We start from the raw sequence: 21,673 nt of genomic DNA, 5'->3' as shown, positions 1-21,673 counted from the left end.
ATTAGGAGATATTATTGAAAGGTGTGTATTCATTTTTGCCATTTTTTTGTAGTTCTTCCGGTTTTACCTTTGCTCTTTTGTGTTAATTAGTATTTGAGTATTGTTTAGTTTTTCCTGGTTCCTTATATGTATGCTTTTCTTTTTCTTCAGCATGGAGGATTATTTTAAGTATTTTCTGTAGAGCTGGTTTTGTCTTCAAATAGTCCTTTAGCCTGCTTTTGTCATGGAATGTCCTTATTTCTCCATCTATTTGAATGGACAGCTTTGCAGGATAAAATAACCTTACTTGACAGTTGTTATCTTTCAGAACTTGGAATATATCACTCCATGCCCTTCTGGCTTTTAAAGTTTGTGTTGAATAATCTGCCGTAATCCTGATAGTCTTGTCTTTGTAGGTAACTTGATTTTTCTCTCTAACTGCTTTCAATATTTTTTCTTTAGTTTGTATGGTTGGTAGTTTGATTATAATATGGTAAGGAGAGGTTCTTTCCATATTTTGTCTGGCTGGCATTCTAAAGGATTCCTGTATCTGCATTGGCACCTCTTTCCCAATTTGGGGGAAGTTTTCTTCTATGATTTTGTTGAAGATACCAACTATGCCTTTGTAGTGAAATTCTTTTCCTTCTACTGTGCCCTGAATTCTTATGTTTGATATTTTCATAGTGTCCCAAATATCCTGAAATTCCCACTCATACTTTTCTATAAGTTTGTCTTTCTCTTTGTTGGACTGTATTAGATTTGTCACCTGGTCTTCTAGTACAGATATTCTGTCCTCTCCTTTATCCATTCTACTGGTGAGATTTTCTATAGAATTTTTTATTTCATTAACTGTGTTCTTTCTTTATTGCTAGTAATTCTAACTGGTTTTTCTTTATTATTTCTATTTCCTTATTTATGTCTAGTATTGACCTCTTTATTTCATTAAATTGGTGTCCTGTGTATTCTTTGCTTCCTTTGATTTCTTTTTGAGTTCTTTGACCATACTTATAATTATTCTTTTGAAATCTTTCTCAGTCATTTCCTCTAACTTGTTCTCACCAGAGGTCATTTATGATCCATTAATACTTTTTGGTGGATTTATATTGTCTTGATTTTTGGTGTTTCTTGTGTTATAATGTATATATTTTTGCATCTTGGATTATTTAGTGATTAGATTTTCCAGTTAGCTGTGTATTATGAGATGTATCAATCAATCTGATGTTATATATCTTCAGGGTAGGAGCTTAAGGCACTAGGTGTAACTCTCGAGACTCTCAGAGTATCTACAAAAGTGACTCTAGGTGTCGGGTGTGCCTGCTGTGAGAGTATTCAAGTAGGCTAAGTTGAACAAAATACAGGCAGATTCTAAAATTTAACTAAACAATGTACACCTTCAATGAAAAACAGTACAGAGTATTTATCCAACAGTAGGTATTTTAACAACCAGATCCTCTGTCTGTCCCTTAGGCTGTGTGGTGCCTCACTCACTCCCTTAATCCTGACCACAAGGTAATTAAGATTTCTGGTCTGTAGAGGGTTCCAAGTCAGCTCGTGACCAGGTGAGACCCTTCCCTAATGTTTAACAGAAGAGTAAACAAAGCCACTATAATTCAAGTAGCAACAAATGACAAACCCAAAATACAGCTTATTTAAGAATGGAAAATTTAGGCTGGAGAGAGGGCTTAGCGGTTAAGCTCTTGCATGTGAAGCCTAAGGACCCCAGGACCCACATTAGCCAGATGCTCAAGGGGGCACATGCATCTGGAGCTTGTTTGCAGTGGCTGGAAGCCCTGGTATGCTCATTCTCTCTCTCACTCTCTCTCTCCTCCTCTCTATCACTCTCAAATAAATAAATTAAAATTTAAAAAATGGATGGAAAATTTGACCATCTATCTGATTTAACATATAATTTATCCTGATATGGGAAATGCAATTAACACTTCTGGTTCAGGCATATATACCAGGTTTATTAGGCAGGTACTGACCTAGTGTAATCCTAGTTACCTTTTGGGATAATTTTGGTCTCAGCTGCAGTCTTAATTGGGTCCCTCCTTGGTGCTCTGTCAATTCAAGTAGGCATCACTGGGTCCCTGGACCGCTGTTCTGTTCCCAAGGGCTAGGCACTGGCAGTGGGGTAGGGGGAGGGAGCTGATGCTGCTCAATTTGCCCACTGTTCCACGTGTTCTTCTACCTTGTGATCTGCTCCTCCATTGTTCGGTGCCGTTCTCCCTTCACATTTCTTGAGTTTGTGGAGAGCTCCGGTGTGAGTATAAAATCCCCTTGCCTGGCTTTCCCTGCAGCTCAAGCTGAGCCTGGAGGCTGGCTGGTATGCTGCTGCTGTGGTCTCATGTGTGGCCCTGACTCCCTGGAGCAGCTTCTGCCAGCCCGTGGGGGCTCAGGATGTTCTGGATCTCTCCTACTTCTCCGCTGCTGTTTCAATTTCCTATATACCTCACTTTTTAGTAAAAGTGTGTATTTTGCTGGGTTTTTTTTTTGTTGTTTGTTTGTTTGTTTTTTTGTTTGTTTGTTTGTTTTGTTTTTTAGCTTTTTAACCCCTAGGCTGCTTTGGTGTTGTACCTACACCACCATCTTAACGGGAAGCCCAAGAATAAGAAAGAAAGTTTTTTAATTGTCTACTTGAGACCACCATTTAAGCATCTTGTGAACTGTGGTAGCCGTCACTCTGGCCCACGCAGCAGTGATGCTCATAGTAATTAATGAAAAACATTAAGAAATTGAAATTACTCCTCCCTATCAAAGTTTCTCTTCTTTTTCTGGGATTTTCTGTTTCTGAAATATGTAAGTAGGATAGCACTACTTGTCAAATAAGAACTAAACAACAACACCTGCCTGCGGCATGTGCAGACATGTTCCTGAGGACAGCAGCACCATGCCTGCCACAGGTGGATGGACCTAGTTAGGTGGGGCCAGTGGTGGGCACACCAGTCTTTTTGTATTTTCTACAGATTGGTGTGATTTGTTTTAAATCAGGGTCTGGCAAATTCCTAACTCTTTGTTTGAGAGATAAGTAGCAGCAAACCTTGACTTTGGACTAAAAACCCTTACAGACATTTGGGACTTTCAGCTCAGTTTCATTTGATTGGACTTTATTGAGCTTCCTTGACTTTCATTCAACTATTGGGCAGTTACCATTATGAAAGATTTTATAATACACAACAAGACACAAAGATGATTCCTGCTCTCAAAGAGCATAAGAGTAGAAAGGATGACCAAGCATGGATTTATACATATATATAAAATATAAAAGCTGAATATTACAAGTCAGTAGTATTAATATGTCTGTGAAGTATAACTTTAGTTTTTTATGCTATATTTTATTAACTTTCATATATCCCACATTTGTAAGGATAAATCTAGTAACTGTTAATATAAAAGAATTAAAGCAAATTAAAGGATTCTGATCCATTTTAGAAAGGAAAAGAAAAATATATAAACTTACAATATGGTCAACATAATAAAATTTAATATTTAAGATCATATAAAATAGTAATAATGGGTACATTAAAAATTAACTTCTTTACTTTCTTCAGCCTAAAAAACTGAAGAAATTTTGTCAATGCACCTTTGGACCTAAAGAATGTAAAAGATTCAAAGGGATTGTATTGTTTTCAACTCCCCTTTGTTCCTCATAGGCTTTTCATAGTTCACCTCAAGACCTAGAGGAAATACTGACCATCTCATTACTGCTGCTCAACCCTGCTTGAATGTTAGCCTTTTTTTTTTTCTGTGATTATGGCATCATATCACTCAACATAATTCAAGTTACTGAGGGTTTGAAATTTATTCTTTCTAAAAAGTACTGCCCATGACTATGTAGATACCACTGAACTAGGTACTGAGGACATCACTGCAGTGGAGTGAAAGAAGGACAGGTCAAGTGAGCACAGAGTAGCAATCACCTTCTTGTTGCAGAGACTTAACACCTGCCTGACCAGAGGCAGCTTACAGTTTCAAGGAGAGGTTTCATCATGGCACAGAAAGCATGGCATGAGCAAGAGAGCAGAGTATCCTGTCTTGGCCTATCACGTGGGTGGAGGTAGTCTAGGTACTGGTTTTGTAGCTTAGCTGTTTTACCCCAAAGGCCACCCCCTGAGACTAACATCCTCTACCAAGGCTCCACCTCCCAAAGGCCCCACAATACTCCCAAATTGCCACCGAGTCCCAAGTATTAAAGAGACATGAGGCAATGGGGGACATTTCCTTCAAGCCACCACACGTGGGCATGCTTGATTTGCCAGTGCTACTGGGTACTGACTCTTCTTCTGTCAGGACAACAGGCATGTGTTGCGATTCACAGGGTAGGGGGAAGAAAAGGGGCCAGAAAATGGTGTTACCTGCCTGATGTAGTTACCTTGTCACTGCCGAGACAAAATTCCTGACCAAAAGCAGCTGATGGGAGGAAAGGTTTTTATTTTGACTTACAGTCTTGAGGAGAAGATTCATAATGGCAGGGGAAAGCATGGCATGAGCAGAGGCTAGACATAACCTCCGCCATAACAGGTGGAAGACAGCAGCAGGAGAGTGAACTGAACACTGGAAAGGAGGAGCCAGCGGTAACACCCCTAAATCTATACCCATACACCCACTTCCACCAGCAAGGGATTACCTTCTAAATTGCCACCAGCTGGGGATCAAGCATCCAGAGCACACAATTTTATGAGAGATACCTACATCTGATCCACACACTGCCCAAAAGCTCCCCTGGGTTCATCCCCCACTTTTCCAACGGTCTTTCCAGGACCTCAAACCCAGCTTTTCTAAAATGAGAGATATTAATTCTGATTCTCGTGGTCTATGATCCTAGTGTCATTACTGTGCTAGCCATCAAGGGCACACTTGTTTAAATTTGAATGGTTTCTTCCGTTCTCTGATTCCCAAGTAGAGTCTGCCTAGTCTTCCTTCTGAATCTCCCTTTCCACCTTTCTTTCCACCAGAGAGTCTTCTGTAATACAACATGCTTGGCATGTGGCTGGAGTTAAGGCATCAGTCTTTGTTTCTTCACCTCCCCAACCAGTCCTGCATGAGACCTTGCTCTCTTGGAGAGTCACTCTGACCTCACCCTTCCTCTGACTACCCTCCTTCTCCTTTGGACCTAGTGCTCTGTTTCATGGCCGCATACACTGATCCATAGGAGATCATTAACACTAAACAAGAGCAGAAGCCAGATCTTGCTGAGGCTGCCCCCATTCCCCACTCCATGGCCTCCTGCCCTGTCCCCCTTTGCACAATGACTATGCAGTAACTATTGTTTGCGGGGTCTCCCTGAAGACTTGACTGGCTCCAAAGTGAGCTGGTACTGCTGGCAGGCCTCAGAAGGGGTTCTGTCCCCATACTCAACCTGCACTCAGCTTTCATGTCAGTTTTAACTTGAAAAAGATAGTAATGTATTCAAGAAGAGCCTTCAAGAGAAGTAGCTGAGGATAGAGTCAAGGCTCTGAAATGAGCCAGCATTGCTTCAAGCCTTGAGTCTGCTTCTTACTAATTATGTGACCGTAAGCAAATCATTAGTTTTTTTTTTTTTGTCTTGTTTTACTCTTTTATGAAATGATAATGTAAAAGCTTAACCTTACGTCTTTGTTGATAGTTTTGTTTTGTTTGTTTGTTTTGAGACAGGATCATGAGCTCAAGGCCAGCATGATCAGCTGGTCTTGAGCTCATGATCATTTTGCCCTAGTCATTCATAGGATTTTTGTGAGGATTAGATGAGATAATATTTGTAAAATATTTATAAAACTCCCTGCATGGGCTGAAGAGATGGTTTTGCGGTTAAGGCCCTTGTCTGAAAAGCCTAAGGACTCAGGTTGAACTACAGATCCCATGTAAGTCAGATGTGCATGGTAGAGCATGCATCTCGTGTGTTTTCAGTGGCTATAGGCCCTGGCACACCCATTTTCTACCTCTCTTTCTCTCTCTCTCTTTCTTTCTCTCTCTCTCTCTTGCAAATAAATAAATAAATGAAAATATTTTTTAAAATTCCCTGTATATATCAAGCCCCACATATGTGTTTGTTAAATAAATATAAAGGTGGCCTGAAAACTCTAATATCTGAGACCTGCAAGAAATTATAACATCAAAATGGAAGAGAGATTAGTTGGAAAGGAGAAGGAATTCAGTGGATGGGGTAGGGGAAAGAGAGAGTGGTGGGAAGGGATTAGGTATAGAGGATTATGTAGGTCAATAAAAGTTAAAATAAAGAAAAATACTATATCTTTATCTCTCTGGTACCTGAAGTACACTGAGCCTTTATTTTGCCTTTCTGTAAAGGATGCTTTTTATGACCTATAGCCAGTACTCAGAACCTGTTTTAATTTGGGGATTCAGGGTTTGTTTGATCCCATTAAGTGGAATGTGTTAGAATATAAAACATTGTACTGAGTTGCTAAATCTTTCCTGAGGGCAGGGGCCTGTCTGCTTTTCAGTTCTCTCTGTGACACTGACACCTGTTGGGCCCCTGAGGCTTTGTCTGGGCCCCTGAGGCTTTCCTTGTGTGGACGCTGGACATCAAAGGCTGCTGAGAAGGTCACAGATGGGTGAGAGCCCTTGACCTTTAGGACTGGCAGTACCAAGATCCAGAAACTAGTACAGGTTGGCAAGGCCTTGGGACTTCTAACCCATTAAAGGTTGCTGTGGTCCTGCTACCCCATGGACATGGATGGATGTGTTCTTATCTCCCTTGAACCATAAGAAATTCATTCTCATTAATCTTGTTCTCCAACTTGTTGTTTTACTGAGTCTCTACCCATTTCCTTACAAATTCTTACTGACATCAGAAATTCAGAATGGGTACATATTGTCCAAACCAAGTTGACTGGCTGCTTCATGGAGTTTTGGAGTAGGAAGATGCTATAGAGATCTGTTTTTGACCAAAAAAAAAAAAAAAAAAAAAAAATGAACAGCAGATCCAATGGCAATTAGAACCAAAGTTTTTCTGCCCAAGTCCAAGATCATTTCACCATTCCAGGCCATTAGTAAGGATTCATTCCTTCATTAATCTGCAGTGGATGCCTGTCACTGGCTTCTAAAGGATTATGAGGGATGTCGCCCCTCCCCTCCCTCCCAAACAAAGTTCTAATCCTATGAAGAATACCTAAGAGGTTATTGTAGACTGCCATGTACTTTTGAATATTTCTTTTGGTACTTTACAAAGATGTGGGTCAAGTGTAGGAAAGTAGCTACACAGTCTCTTAACTGTTGTCTACATGATCATTCATTTCCTGAAGTGTGATTTCCAAGCAGGGCATATGAGCAAACAGCAGCACAGGGCCATGAGATGAGGAGGGTATGGGAAGGAGGGGTAAATTCTGTGCAGTCATGCTGGCTGAGATGAAGATGATGGAGTCTTCACTGTACAGCTTACTTTATTGTCCATTCATGTTGAACAAGCAGTAATGGAGGCTGCCATCCCCAAGAAGGCCATAGGAAACATCACATGATGGTGGTTTCCTTTTGAAAGTGTATTTGGGGTGCCACTCAGTATGCTACTTAATGAAATATTCACTACTGGTTCTATATATGTAGGATTCTTCAAGATAATGTGTATGTCATTTATTTTATTTCCTTTCTAGTTACAAGGATAACAGTATTATAAAATTCCCACAAAAAGTTTAGAAAATATCCACCATTGAAACACAACCATAGTTATCAAGTTTTGTAAACCTGTTTTTATATGATTATAGCAAAAGGCTTGTATGGAAGTTTTGCATGGATTCAGAACTTCAACTGTATATTAAATATGTATTCTATATCCAATAAATTCTATAAATAATAAAATAAATAATGAGAATGCCATAATACATTCTTAGAGATGTAGAGTTTTCGAATTTAGTCCACACAACAACCCTGGAGGATAGGCATAGAGTACCTTCCTTGTTTTGCATAAGTGAAAGTTAAGGTTTCGAAAGTTGTTCTGCCTAAAGGCATCCAGTCTGTATATCATGGTGACAGAATTAGAACACCACTTCCACTTAGCTATGTGGCCTTACTTAATTAGATGTGGTGACTGCACCACAAGAGTTAATAGTTTTGTTGAGGAACAAATGAGGGTGGCAGTCAGTTCCTCGAAAAATGTATAAGTCATTAGTTGCCACAGTGACAACATAGAAAATGTTTCCAAACAAGGAACCTTGAAACAAATGCCTCTGGTAGGTACAGGATTTGTGTGGTATATAAAAGTGTAAGTAAGATGAGGCAAGGCAAGGAGAAGAGAGCACTTTCTAGAACATACCTGGACATAGCAAGGATAGAGGACAGGCTTCTGGATAAACCCCAATGCCAGGCAGCAACTTAGGTTGATGGGAAGAAGAGCCAGCGGCAGAGAAAAGGTAAAAGGTTCTTAAGAAACTAGGAGGACTGGTGGTAGAAAAGTAGTTCTGGAAATGGGAAAGGCTATGAGAGACATTGTTGCAGAGTCTATAAAGACAGAGACCAGCCGGGCATGGTGGCGCACGCCTTTAATCCCAGCACTCGGGAGGCAGAGGTAGGAGGATTGCCATGGGTTCAAGGCCACCCTGAGATGACAGAGTTAATTCCAGGTCAGCCTGGACCAGAGTGAGACCCTACCTCAAAAAAAAAAAAAAGAAAAAAAAAAGACAGAGACCACTGGACTAATGAAAGAGGATTTTCTGTTCTGGGTTTTGTGTGGGTATAAGGGAATTAAACAAAGTCATGACAAACACAATTCTAGCTCAGTGCTGATTGAAAGGCTCTTCTACATAATATGTTACCTTGACCACTTCTCAAAGTAAATAATAAGGAAAGACTCTGTGTGTCTGATATATAGTGTGTGTACTCCACTCACATACAGAGGAGAATGTTGAATATCCTCCTTCATTTCTCTTCTGCTTTGTTTCCTTGAGACAATCTCTCTCACTGAACCCAAGGCTTCTGCTTTTGGTCAGACTGGCTGGCCAGGGAGTCCTAGCAATTATCCATTGTTTTTTTAAAAATGTTTTTTAATATTTTATTTATTTATTTATTTGAGAGAGAGAGAGAGAGAAAGAAGCAGATAGAGAGAATGGGCATGCTAGGCCCTCTAGCCACTACAAACGAACTTCAGACACATGTGGACCCTTGTGCATCTGGCTTACATGGGTCCTGGGGAATCAAACCAGAAGCCTTAGGCTTCTCAGGCAAGTGCCTTAACCGCTAAGCCATTTTCTCAGCCCAATTATCCATTTTTCACCCTCCTCAGTACTGGCATTATAGGCATGCATGGCCATGCCCAAATTTTTACATGGGTGCTAAGAATCAAGCTCAGTCTTCATGCTTGCATGGCAAACAGTCTTACACTGAGCCATCTCCCAGCCCTTTAAGGGGAATTCCTGCCTTCAAGGAGCTAACTGATCTGAAATGTCTGGATATGGGTGTCTTCTGGCTTTAGAAACTTCTTCTTCAGCCCTTTCATGAGTTCTAAGTATCACAGTGGAAGTTTGGTTAAGTAAGATGCACTAGATGTTTGGTCTGTTCTCTTGGGAGGTGCAGAATTGGTACTTTTGTTCTCACTGTGTTGAGCCCTCCCCTGGAAAACTGCTTCATAATCCAACTGGAAGGGAAATCTTAATCCCACTTTCATGTTTCCTTCTTGCTGGTTTTTCTCCATTATTTTGGTTCATTTTTTGCTCTTCTTTTTTTTTTTTTCTTTTTGGTTTTTGGAGGTAGGGTCTCACTTTAGCCCAGATTTACCTGGATTATTCACTACGGAGTCTCAGAGTGGCTTTGAACTCATGGTGATCCTCCTACCTCTGCCTCCCAAGTGCTGAGATTAAAGGCATGCACTACCATGCCTGGCTTATTTTTTGCTCTTTTAAACAGCATTAGCTTTTAAAATATTAGTGAGTATTTATTTACAAAGTGGTGAGTTTCATTTGTAATTGAATACATTGTATACTTTGACCATATTTAATCCCTCAAACCTCCCCTGTCCCTCATCCCCTGCCACTAGTCCCCATCCTCTTCACAAATAGTCTCTCTTCCGTTCTCATGACATATATACATATATGCATTCCACTCATTTTTCTAGAAATTAAATAGTTTTGGATTTTTTTCTTTATAGCTGAATAAATTCCATAGTATGTGCATGCATGTGTATTTGTCACAGCACATTTTCTTTATCCATTCCTCTGTTGATGGACAACGAGGCTGGTTCCATAACTTAGCTAGTATAATATTGTAAGCTATATTTCAATAAACATGGATAAGCAGATGTGTATGTAGTATGCTGACTTACATTTCATGTGTGCATTACCAGGAGTTACAGCACAGCAGGATGATATGGTAGTTCTATTTTTAATTTTTTGAGGAACCTCCATACTGACTTATTTAGTAGCTATACTTGTTTACATTCCCACCAGCAGTATATGATGGTTCTTCTAATCCATATCTTTCCTAGAATTTGCCTGATTTTTATTAATGAACATTCTGACAGGTAAGATATAATATCAGTGTAGTTTTTTTTTCTATGTTGATAAAACAATACTTTTATTGGAGTCACAGGATCCTGGGTAAAGACAGCTGTAGCACTGAAATGTCTACCAACCATGGTGACCACTCAATGGAGCTGCAGTCCTGGAGCTCCTTGCTAAACTTCAAGGGTCCTCCACCACAGGGGATATCTTCTCTCCAAGCAATTTTTAACTACCTACTTGTATGACCTTGGGGAAGGGCTTTGTGAATCATATAATTTTCATGAGCTTCCTGGGCCTTCTAAGTTTCATTTTCTTTCTCAATCTTATGAGCCTCCCTCCAAGAGAGAAATTTTCAAATGAGGAACTAACTAAACAACAATGACATCATTTTACAAGTAATTCATCCAGATTTCATGATGTTTTGAAAAATAATTTATTCCTTTCAGATGATCCAAAATAAAGCAAAATATGTTATTTATTCATACATATGTATATATATTTCCCCTTCTACTTATACATATAAAAACCACTAATAAAGGTCAAAGCTAATAACTCAAGTCCCTCTAGCAAAACATCTGAAAACAAGATTCAGAATTTTTGTTTGTTTGTTGAAGTTTAAAGCAGAATTCATCTTCCATCATGGGAAAGTACTGGTTTCTTTGACTTTTTAGTAAGTTTTGAAGAAAGTGTCTTTTCCCTCCAATAACTATTTGTTGGATTTTCTGGAATGTCCCCTTTCCATGAGGCTACTGGTGTATAGTAAATTCCTTTTAAATACTGGCATGCTGTTGTTTTAATATTGAAGTTTAGATTGTGTTCCAGTATTTATCAATTAGATTTTCTTCAATTCATTTCCGCAGACTAATCAACATCAGATAGGGAGAAGTACCTTCAGTCTTCAATTCACTTGTAGAGATAGCCTTTGATACTGTTGTCTTGGAAGTTTCAGTCCAAAGTGCCACCTTAATTTTCAGTTCTTTATTCTGAGCTTCAAGTATGTTGACTTTTTCTTTCAGATTTTCAATTTTTTTATCTTGTTCCTTTAAATTATTTTTTAATCCTTCAATCTCCTGGATGACGCTGCGCAAGTTCTGATGCTGGGAGTAAATCACAAACTGCAAATGGCTGATCTGCTCCTGGAGGATGGAAATCTCCATCGACCTGGGGAGCCCATGGGGAGCAGTGGACCAAGTGCATTCCCAGGAAAGGCAACCTTAATGGGGTCTAAGTACCTTTGAACATGGTGTCAAGAAGACCAGGGTTCAACTTACTGTAATCTTGGCCAGAATTCAAAATGACAACAGTGACAGTGACCACAGAACTTCCCCCAAGAAATAAGAGAGAAGATAATTCTGCCTTGTATAAGTCTACTTCAGCTCACATTATTGAAGAAACTGAGTATGTGAAAAAGATTCGAACTACTCTGGAAAAGATAAGAGCTCAAATGTTCAAAGATGAAGTTGTATGTAACAGTACAAATCACAAAGTAGAGATGGAGCACTCTAAGAACATTCAGAATATCTCAGACTCAAGAACAGACCCTCCCTATCTGGATTTGCTCATGGAAAAAATGAGAGGCAAAGACCTGCAGCTCTTAGAAATGAACAAGGAGAATGAAGTGTTGAAAATCAAGCTGGAAGCATCCAGAGAAGCAGGAGCAGCGGCTCTGAGAAACGTGACTCAGAGATTATTTGAGAACTACCAAACACAATCTGAAGACATGAGGAAAAAACACGAGGACAGTAAACATTTACTTCAGGTTAACAAGCTTGAGAAAGAACAAAAATTGAAGCATCATGTTGAAAATATGAGTCAAGTTGCTGAAAAACTTGAAGAAAAGCATTGTCAAATCATAGAGTTGGAGAATCTTATACAAAGAATGGAAAAGGAGAATAAAATACTCCTAGAAAGAAAATTGTCTTTGGAAGGCAAGCTGCTGCAACTCAAATCCAATGCTGCATATACTAAAAGTTGCCAGGAGCTTCAGTGTAGTTTTTATTTGTATTTTCCTGATAGCTAAGGTTGTTGCTCCTATTTTTTCATATATCTGTTGACTGTATTTCATTTTTAGAGAAGTATTTACTTTTCTATTTGTTGATTAGATTACTTATTTTCTTTAGTATTCCTTTTTTAGGTTCTTTATATATTCCAGAATTAATTTCTTATAGTTGGTAAAGATTTTCTCCCATTTTGCAGGTCATCCCTTTTCTCTGTTAATTGTTTCCTCTGATAGACAGAAACTTTTTTTTTGTTTTGTTTTGTTTTTCGAGGTAGGGTCTCACTCTGGTCCAAGCTGACCTGGAATTAACTCTGTAGTCTCAGGGTGGCCTTGAACTCATGGTTATCCTCCTACCTCTGCTTCCCAGGTGCTGGGATTAAAGGTGTACACCACCACACCCAGCAACAAAAACTTTTTAATATCATAGAATATTATTTCTCAATTTATGTCCTTAGTTACTTGAATCTTCTAGAAAATCCTAGGCTAAATCTATATCTGGAAGTGTTTTGTTTATGTTTTTCTCTAGCAGTTTTAGAGTTTCAGATCTTAAATTTTACACAGGGTGAAAGATATGGATCAAATTACTTTCTTCTACCTGTGAATATTTAGTTTTCCCAGAAACATTTTTTGAAGAGGTTTTTTTCTTTTTCTCCAGTGTATGCATTTAACACATTCATCAAAAAGCAGGTGGTCATAGCTATGTGGGTTTATTTCTGGGTTATCAATTCTATCTTATTGGTCTACATGCCTGTTTTGTACCAGTACCATGCTGGTTTTGTTATGATGGTTCTCCATAGAAGAACTTGAAACTGAGCATAATTATTCCTCTAGCACTGTTCTGTCTTGCTAAGGATTATTTTGGCTATCAGGGATTTTGTGCTTTGATATGAAATAAAAGAATGTTTTCTTTTTCTGTAAAGAACACCATTGGATTTTGATGATGATTATGTTCAATATATAAATTGCTTTTGTCAGAATAGCCACTTTTCACAATATGAAAATCTGGAAGGTCTTTCTATCATTTAGTGTCTCTCTTAGTTTATTTCCTTAGTGTTTATAATTTTCAATTTACCTCCTTAGTTAGGTTTATTATATTCCTAAGCATTTCTCTGAGGCTATTGTGGATGAGATTGTTTACCTGATTTATTTATTTCTCAGCATGTCTATTATAGATATATAGAAAAGCTGCTGATTTTTATGTATTGATATTGTATCCTACCACTTTGTTGAAAACGTTTATCAGAGCTAAGAATTTTCTGGTAGAATCTTTAGGGTCTTTTAAATAGGATCATATCATCTATCTAATAGGGAAAAGTTAACTTTATTTCCTTTCTGTACCCCTTTTGTTTTTCTTGTCATATTGCTCATAGTAAGAGTTCGATTTCTATATATAATGAGTGGAGAAAGATGATACCAGTATCTGTATCTTATTTCTTATTTTAAAGGAAATACATCCAATTTTGCTTCATTTAGTAAAAGTTTTGCAATAACTTAGTTGTATATAGCCCTTATTATGCTGAGATATTTTCATCCTACTACTGTGCCTTCAGGGTTTTCATCACTTTGTTTACCATGAACAATTTGATTCCACTAACATTCACTTATTCTCAATTTATGTTTATTTACTTCTAGTTTTTGTTTTGTTTTGTTTTGTTGAAGTAATGTTTCACTCTAGCTCAGGCTGACCTGGAATTCACTATATATTCTTAGGGTGGCCTCAAACTTGAGGTGATCTTCCTATCTCTGTCTCTCGAGCGCTGGGATTAAAGGCATGTGCCACCACGCCCAGCTGTTTATTCACTTCTATTCCAACCTGAAGTCTGTAGGTATCTGAAATATTGTTTTATACATATCAAGTAGCAGATGGTTCATTTTAAAGGCACATAGCATCTATCTGGGAAAGAATTTTAATGGGATGAATGGATAAAAGGGCTTCATAATTGTATGCTTTTTAATATTAAAACTCATTCTGGTAACATTCTTTCCATTTACTAGAGATTTGTACTAGTAATGAGGATAGTGAAGCCTTTAAAATGCAGTAACTATGCATAATTCATGATTTAATGTCCTTGAAAATATGTTCCCCAAATATTAAACAGATATTTGGAACATTCTAAGTAGAGAATATGAAATCCCAGTTGTTTCTAGTATCTTTGTTATAGCTTTTAACAAAAATTCTTTAGTTCAACCATAAAACAAAGAGATCTATGGTGCATAATTCAATTCTCTGTCTTACCATAAGAGGTTTTCCAGAATTAAAGATGAAGCATAAACTTTTATCATCTGCTATCCTTGAAAATCTTCTCCCTTAATGTTCAATATCATGTCTAATTCATCTCCTTGAAGAATTGTTCTCAGAAGTGTTTTGGCAAGTGTCCACTTTGGGTTTCATCAATGTGATATTCATCATCCTGGCTTTGCCAGACTTACGTGCATGATCAGCACATACTGAGCATCTTCCATAGAAGATCTTAGAGGGATGTTATACATGTGTTGACTGGTATTACAGGAGAGAAACACCAAGCTTCAGGAATTAGCCCTGTTTATATCAAGTGCAAGAAAGCTTTCTTTTTTGTCCCAGAAAAAAGACAAAGAGATGAGGATGCTTGCTATACACACAAATGTGGGAAATGCCCCATAAAGAGTGATGAGGACCTTTTTTCTAAAAGCTAACATACCCTGCTTCCTCTCAACTGTCTTGACAAGATTCCATAGAAATCCGGAGCTCAGAATTTCTCAGACTGACCACATAATCTCCCTTATGTATGTATCTTTCTCTGTTTTCCTTTTCACCAAAGATCATTCTCCTTTCCAACATGTTTCTCCTCTACCAGATCACCAGTCTTGTTTGAGTTCTAGCTCTTAAATAGATTTGTCTTCTGTTGAAACTCTTTACACACAAAACCAAATGAATTTGGTTTTGAGCATAATTACAAAGAGATAAAAATGCTAGAATTTTTTCACTTTCATGTAAAATCAAATCTCTTTACCAAGAACTCCCTGCTTCTGAACCAGTCTATGGGCTGACATTTCTTTGCCATGGACCTTTTATCAGACCTGCTGGCTGTACCTGAGAAAGGATGCACATGCACATCCCTCTCACTTTGGACACAATATCTCTAAAAGCTTACAGTTCCTTAGCATAGGTAGGCAGGTTATTTATGCATAGGTGTATTGTGAAGGTGGTTGAAAATTAAAAACAAAAAACTAAGCTTAGCTCACATACAACAAAGAATTGATATCTCTGTGTATTACCACTTTATATCTCTGTGGATTAGCAACTATTATGATGGAGTTCTTTTGATAAATATCAGGTGGCAATTGTGACTTTTAGATACTACAAAAATTTAATGATGATTAAAAAAAATTAGTGATGAGGCTATATATAATTTCTTATATCTATTTTGTACTTCATAGACTACCAATACTTGTATGCTTGTTCAATTGAGTAATACTACATAAACACAGATTAATCACATTAGGTTTATTGTTCTCAGGAACCAGTGATTCATGAATCACTAAAACAAAACAATCCTTTTTTAAATAATTAGCAAAAGGTAAAAGCACAACACTTAAAAAGTGCTCTAGTATTATTATCCTATCTTCTAGCACTTGAAACTTTAACACTAACTTTCAGAATAACATTGGCAAAATGTATGATTTGAGTGTGCACCTATCTCGTTAGCTATGACTTTATATCATACCTACAGCAGACTTAGGTGCTGGACTATGGAGACAGTGGTAACCCTTGAGCAGTCACAAGTTGGTCTACTTCACTAAGTGATAGTATACAAGTGTCTACTTCATAGCAATGAACACCCATGTGACTATAATAGAAATGACAGACTTTTCTTTTGGAAAATCTTGTGGCAATTCATGATAGTATCCAAGCACCCAGTCAGCTTCACTGGGTCCTTTACACTTCCCATGATACTTCTCCCTTCTGGAGGGATTGGGAAAGTAGCTACATCTGTTCTATGTGGAACTCACACCCAAAGGATGGAGCTTCTGCAGAGCCCAAAGGCTGTGGCAGGTGTGTTGGACTAGAGTGGAAGCCATGTGGAGAGGTGGGTCCATACCTACCACTACTGGTGAAAATAGGCCACGATGCTCAATAATGAGATAGGTTTCCATAGTTCCTTTCTTATCTTTCTGTGTTCATTGGTCCACCCTTAAGACAATATCAAAGCAAGTCACCAGTAAGCTACATATGACTCCTTATAGGTAGTAGTGACTCATTAACATTTGTTGTGGCACTGCTTAAAGTTCCTGTTTCCTTATGACTCCAACATTGGAAGTGGTGTAGATGTCTAGTAGCTTTCTCAGGGGTCTTAGTCTCTTGTGCTTTTGTGATTCCCTGTTGGTTCCTGACATGTTTTCTGCCCTCTATAGTCCATTTCCCTCACTAACTTAGATCCTCAACTGTGTGCTGGCCCCAAGGTAACACTCAGTCTTAGCAATTAATGTGAGCCTGTTGTCTGCTAAACCCTTTTGAGTAATTGCATTTGTCCTCAATTATCATTCAGGCTGTGAACAGATCACCCTCTCTCAAAGATATTATTTCCACTTAGCTCTAAGTTTCATTATTGATATTTCTGATGATGCAGTTGTCATCCAGTTAATGTTCTCTATCTCCTTTCTTCAAAATCCTCTGTTGGGAGACTTTTATACAGCCTCAGCCTATGTTCTAGTTACCATTCTTACCTTCCCAAGCCTGGAAGTCCTGTACATGTCATTATTTGTCCTTAGGGCACAGAACAAACAAAACTCATTGCACTCCTTGATCCTATTAACCCAAAGAGCTGAAAAGAATTCACTGTCATTCTCTGCTCTGAGACAGCCTAATCAGAACACACCATATGTTATTTCTCCTCATAAAGAATTCCTTTTACCATTTCTAGTGCTCTATAAAATGTCCCCATCCCATTACATAAACATTAAGATTTGTTCTGCTTTAAGGTTCTTGATTGTGTTTCCTTCATAGCTGGCCTCCAAAATCTATTTTTGGAAGTATAAGATCATTTTTTCCTCTAATGACCTTTTACAGCCAGGTGGCTTACCTCTAGTCCATTTTCCAAACCCTTTCTGACCCCTGTTCTCTTGGAGAACATTGCATGCATGCACATGTGTGTGTGTGTGTGTGTGCATGTGTGTGTGTGTGTGTGTGTAAATGCATGTATGTGTGTGTGTGTGTGTGTGTGTTTTACTGGAAATTGAATTCAGGGCCTGACTTGCTAGGTAAGAACTTTAACAGTGAACTCATAGGGACATTTCTACTATAAATCTCATGCTTTATACCTTCTAGCCAACCAAGGTTTTCCACCTGGTGATCATCACTGTGACCCTTCACTATCACCTCTGACTCAGCCTTTATCAGGGGGTGTGACCTTAAAATCAGCCTCCAGAGTGCTCTCCAAATATTATTAGATACAATTCCCCAGGAGACCCTTCTTTCCTAGCAATTTCTAATTACCCATGAGTTACAAAGTAGCAAGTCTTATATGTTAACTTGAGCTCTATTTTTGATTAGGATGTGCTGAAGCTGTTATATTTTACTTGAGATTTTAAATGAGACTTGCATTCTTCACATTTTAGCTCCCACCCTTTTAATGGAAAGTGTTATTAAGTGTTGTTAGCCTTTCACTGAGACTCATCCTTTTGCATTGAGACAAAATATTGATGCATCTCTATGGAGTACATTATGGTAATATCATATATATATATATATATATATATATATATATATATATATATATATATATAATAATCAAATCAATGTAGTAAGCTCTTTGACCTCATAAAATTTAATAATTTTTATGTTTCTATAATCTTCTAGCCATTTTGAAATATGTCAGATTGTCTTCAGTGTCAATTATCATTCTATTCTCTACCTTAGGAAACTAGATCTAACCCTCATCTCAGTTCTGGTACCTCATAGGCAGCTTCTCTCCAGTTTCCTTCCCCCAGCCCTTTGTAGTCACTAATGGACACTATTCTACTCCATTCTACGAGATTGAGTGGTTAGTTTGCACTAATGAGTGAGGCTTTCTGTGTGGCTTTTTTGTTTAACATATTGGCTTCTATTCTAAGGCATGCTATATAGCAGATTAATGAGACTTCATACTTTGTGTGGCTCAATCACATTCCATTTGTGCATATAACATAGAAGGACATTGGCTTAGTGTTTTATCTACGTGACAAAATACCTGACAGAAATGACCTGAGGGAGGATTTTTTTTTGGTTCATTCCATGCTTACTTGGACCCATGAACTTAAGCAGAACAACATGGCAGCCAAACATCTGGCTGAGACTGCCCTTCTTAGTGTTAAAAAGCAGAGAGGAGAACACAGGAAGGAGCTAAGGTGGAATAAAATGAAGAAGACATTTTATTATTTTTTCAACTAGAAGCCATCTCACACCTTTTACCACCTCAAAATAATGCTGTCATATTATGTATTCAATAAGATTAATCCACCAATGTAAGATAAAAGTATGATTGTTTCTGGAAATACCATCACAGACACGTTCAAAGATCTGCTTCCCTAATTGCCTACATGTGGCTTAATCTGACCAGTTTTGGCTATGAGCATTAACTTCCACAGGCATCTAAGTTGATTATGTACCTTAGATAGTATGAATAGGCTACAGAAGACATGGGAGTACATCTCTTCAGGAGGATGATTGCATCTCTTTAGAGATATAGTGCTGTATCATATAGTAATTAGTTGTGTTTTTATTTTTAAAGGAGGCTATGCTATTCTACACTCCTTTGAAGAATGCATGAGTTCCCCTTTTTTGGCACACTTATCAACACTTATTATTCTGTTTCCTTCTGACGATACCATTCTAACATGGATGATGCAAATATCAATGTACTTTTGATTTGTATGTCCCTGCTTCTTAGAATGGAGCATTTTATCATATACTTACTGGCCATTTGGAGGACTCTTTTTCTTCTTCCAATTTTTTTTAAAAATTTAATTTATTAGTTTTCTTTTCAGCAAATACACGCAGTTTGGTACCATTGTTTAGGCTCATCCATGATCTACTCCCTCCCAATGGCCCCTCCTTGTTGATGTAAATGGGTCGTGCATTGTGGAGTTTGCCCCCAGTTATTGGTACAATAAACATCTCTGCATATCATGACCCAACATGTGACTCTGACATTCTTTCCACCCCCTCTTCCGCAAAATTTCCCTGAACCATGTTGGGTTCATTTTTAGTCTGCTTCAGTGCTGAGGTGTTGGAGGCCTCAGAGGCTCTGGCTCTCTGATTTGGTAGGAGTTGATTTTTCTCTGTGTTGGTCTCCTTCCCCTTTGTACTGGTATCCGGTTCATCAGGAAAACATCACCCTTGCTTGTTTCACCAATTATCCTTAGTTTCAGTTGGGCCCCTTTTGAGGTATGTTGGGGCAGCTCTCTCCTTAGGATCTGCATCTATCTGAAAAAGAGAAGCAGATTCTCCAACGAAGAGTAAGTTAGCACCCGGAAAATTGAGATAACATTTACTTTTTTGGTAGAGAGTTTGATAGGTGTAGGCCCTCTTGTAGCCCATGATTGATGGTAGCGTGATATTGGAGAGTGGGCTTATGTTTGGGTATGGTTCTGACTTGTTTCCCAGCTCCAGCTATGCGTCTCATACTGAGGGGATTAGTTAGCCAAATCAAGAGCAGTTGGTTCCCCACCATGACTGTGTGTCACTATTGCACTTGTGTGGGCATCACATCAGGTTATTTGTTGCTAATTAGGTTAGATCATGAGTTGCTTGGACAGATATTGGTCATTTCCCCCAGTCGCCCATGTAGCACCTTCTGGCACTAGACACACTGACTGTCTGGGGACTGACTCTCTCCTGGCTTCCAGCCATGCCATTCCATTTTACGTGTCAGCTGCATATGGAGTCTTCAGCAATAGGGTCTTACCACTGGCCTTTGGTGGGTCATCAAGTACTCTGACAGAAGTCTGTCATTGTTTTGGGAAACCTTGTAGGTTTCTCTGATCAAAAGCTCATTGTGGATGGTAGCCCCAAGCTGGTAATGGGGGTTACAGGTCAGTGCCCACTAAGAAATTGAGGAAAAACATAACTAATATACAAGAGTTAGAGAGGAGAGAGAGAGAGAGGGGGAGAGGGGGAGAGGGAGGGAGGGAAGATGTAGAAGATTTAGTTTAGTCTTGATCCTACCCTTTCCAGTGTCTTGTGGTTCAGGTGTTTCCTGTAAGGGTCTAGTGAAGGTTTAGCCATTTGGTCTGCCTTTTAGGAAGTAGAATTTTATGGTACCATTGTCGTTTGGGTCCAGATTACTGTTTTTATGAACAACTTTCATGATTATAAAAAAATGCCGCACAGTAATACCCTCCCTCCCCCCACTTTCCCCTTTGAAACTCCATTTGCCATCATACCTCCTCCCTATCTCAATCAGTCTCCCTCTTAATTCTTTTTGTCATGATCTTTTCCTCCTCTTATAATGGTCTTGTGCAGGTAATGTCAGGCACTGTGAAGCCTTGGATATCCAAGCCATTTTGTGTCTGGAGGGAGCATGTTGTATGGAGTCCTACCCTTCCTTTGGCTCATTCTTTCTGCCACCTCTTCTGCATTAGACCCTGAGCCTTGGAAGGTGTGATAGAGATATTGCAGTACTGAGCACTGTGGTCATTTCTTTCCATCACGATGATACCGTCTGAGTCGTTCCAAGGTCACTGTGGAGGACTCTTTTTTAAGATGTCCACTCAGATTTGTACCTGATGGATTATATGTGGGGTTCTGTTCAGCATTTTGAAGTCCCTGTGTATTTTACCTATTAATCTGTCAGATAAAACTTTGCCAATGTTTTCTCCTGGTCTGTCGGTTGCCTCAAATCTCATATTTCTTTTAGTATACATAAGCTCCTTATGTTTATACAATCTACAATCCTGATTGTCTACTTTTACTTTTGTTACGCATGCCTTATGTTAAAAAAGAAAGAAAGAGAGAGAGAGGAAGAAAGAAAGAAGAAAAGAAAAACTATTGCTGGTCTGGAGAGATTGCTCAGCAGTTAAGGTGCTTGTCTGTGAAGCCTCAAGACCAAGGTGCAGCTCCCCAGAACCCACATAAGCCAGATGCACCAGGTGACATGTGTGTACAAAGTCATGCATTCACACAGGGTGGTGCATGCGTCTGGAGTTTGACTACCATGGCTAGAGGTCCTGATGCACCAATTCTCTCTCTCTTTATCCCTCCTTTTCTCTCTCACTCTCTTGCTCTTTTTCTCATAATGACTTTTTGTAAAACATA

The 21,673-nt window shown here is 38.7% G+C and overlaps 2 protein-coding genes across 12 annotated transcripts in view; both read left to right on the top strand.

Annotated features, from left to right (window-relative positions):
• Enox1 (ecto-NOX disulfide-thiol exchanger 1) overlaps positions 1-21,673 on the top strand; it is a 674,222-nt gene that overhangs the window by 624,590 nt on the left and 27,959 nt on the right. The gene's annotated exons all lie outside the window — the stretch shown is intronic.
• Positions 11,601-12,423, top strand: LOC105944423 (coiled-coil domain-containing protein 68-like). Its single transcript, XM_045145232.1, has one exon. The coding sequence runs from the start codon at positions 11,698-11,700 to the stop codon at positions 12,421-12,423; it is 726 nt and encodes a 241-aa protein (XP_045001167.1). The 5' UTR covers positions 11,601-11,697.

Source organism: Jaculus jaculus, chromosome 3 (assembly GCF_020740685.1).
Source record: "Jaculus jaculus isolate mJacJac1 chromosome 3, mJacJac1.mat.Y.cur, whole genome shotgun sequence".
In the NCBI taxonomy this organism is placed as follows: Eukaryota; Metazoa; Chordata; class Mammalia; order Rodentia; family Dipodidae; genus Jaculus; species Jaculus jaculus.
Note: the sequence above shows the minus strand (reverse complement) of the source record. Positions and strands in the feature narration are given on the sequence as shown.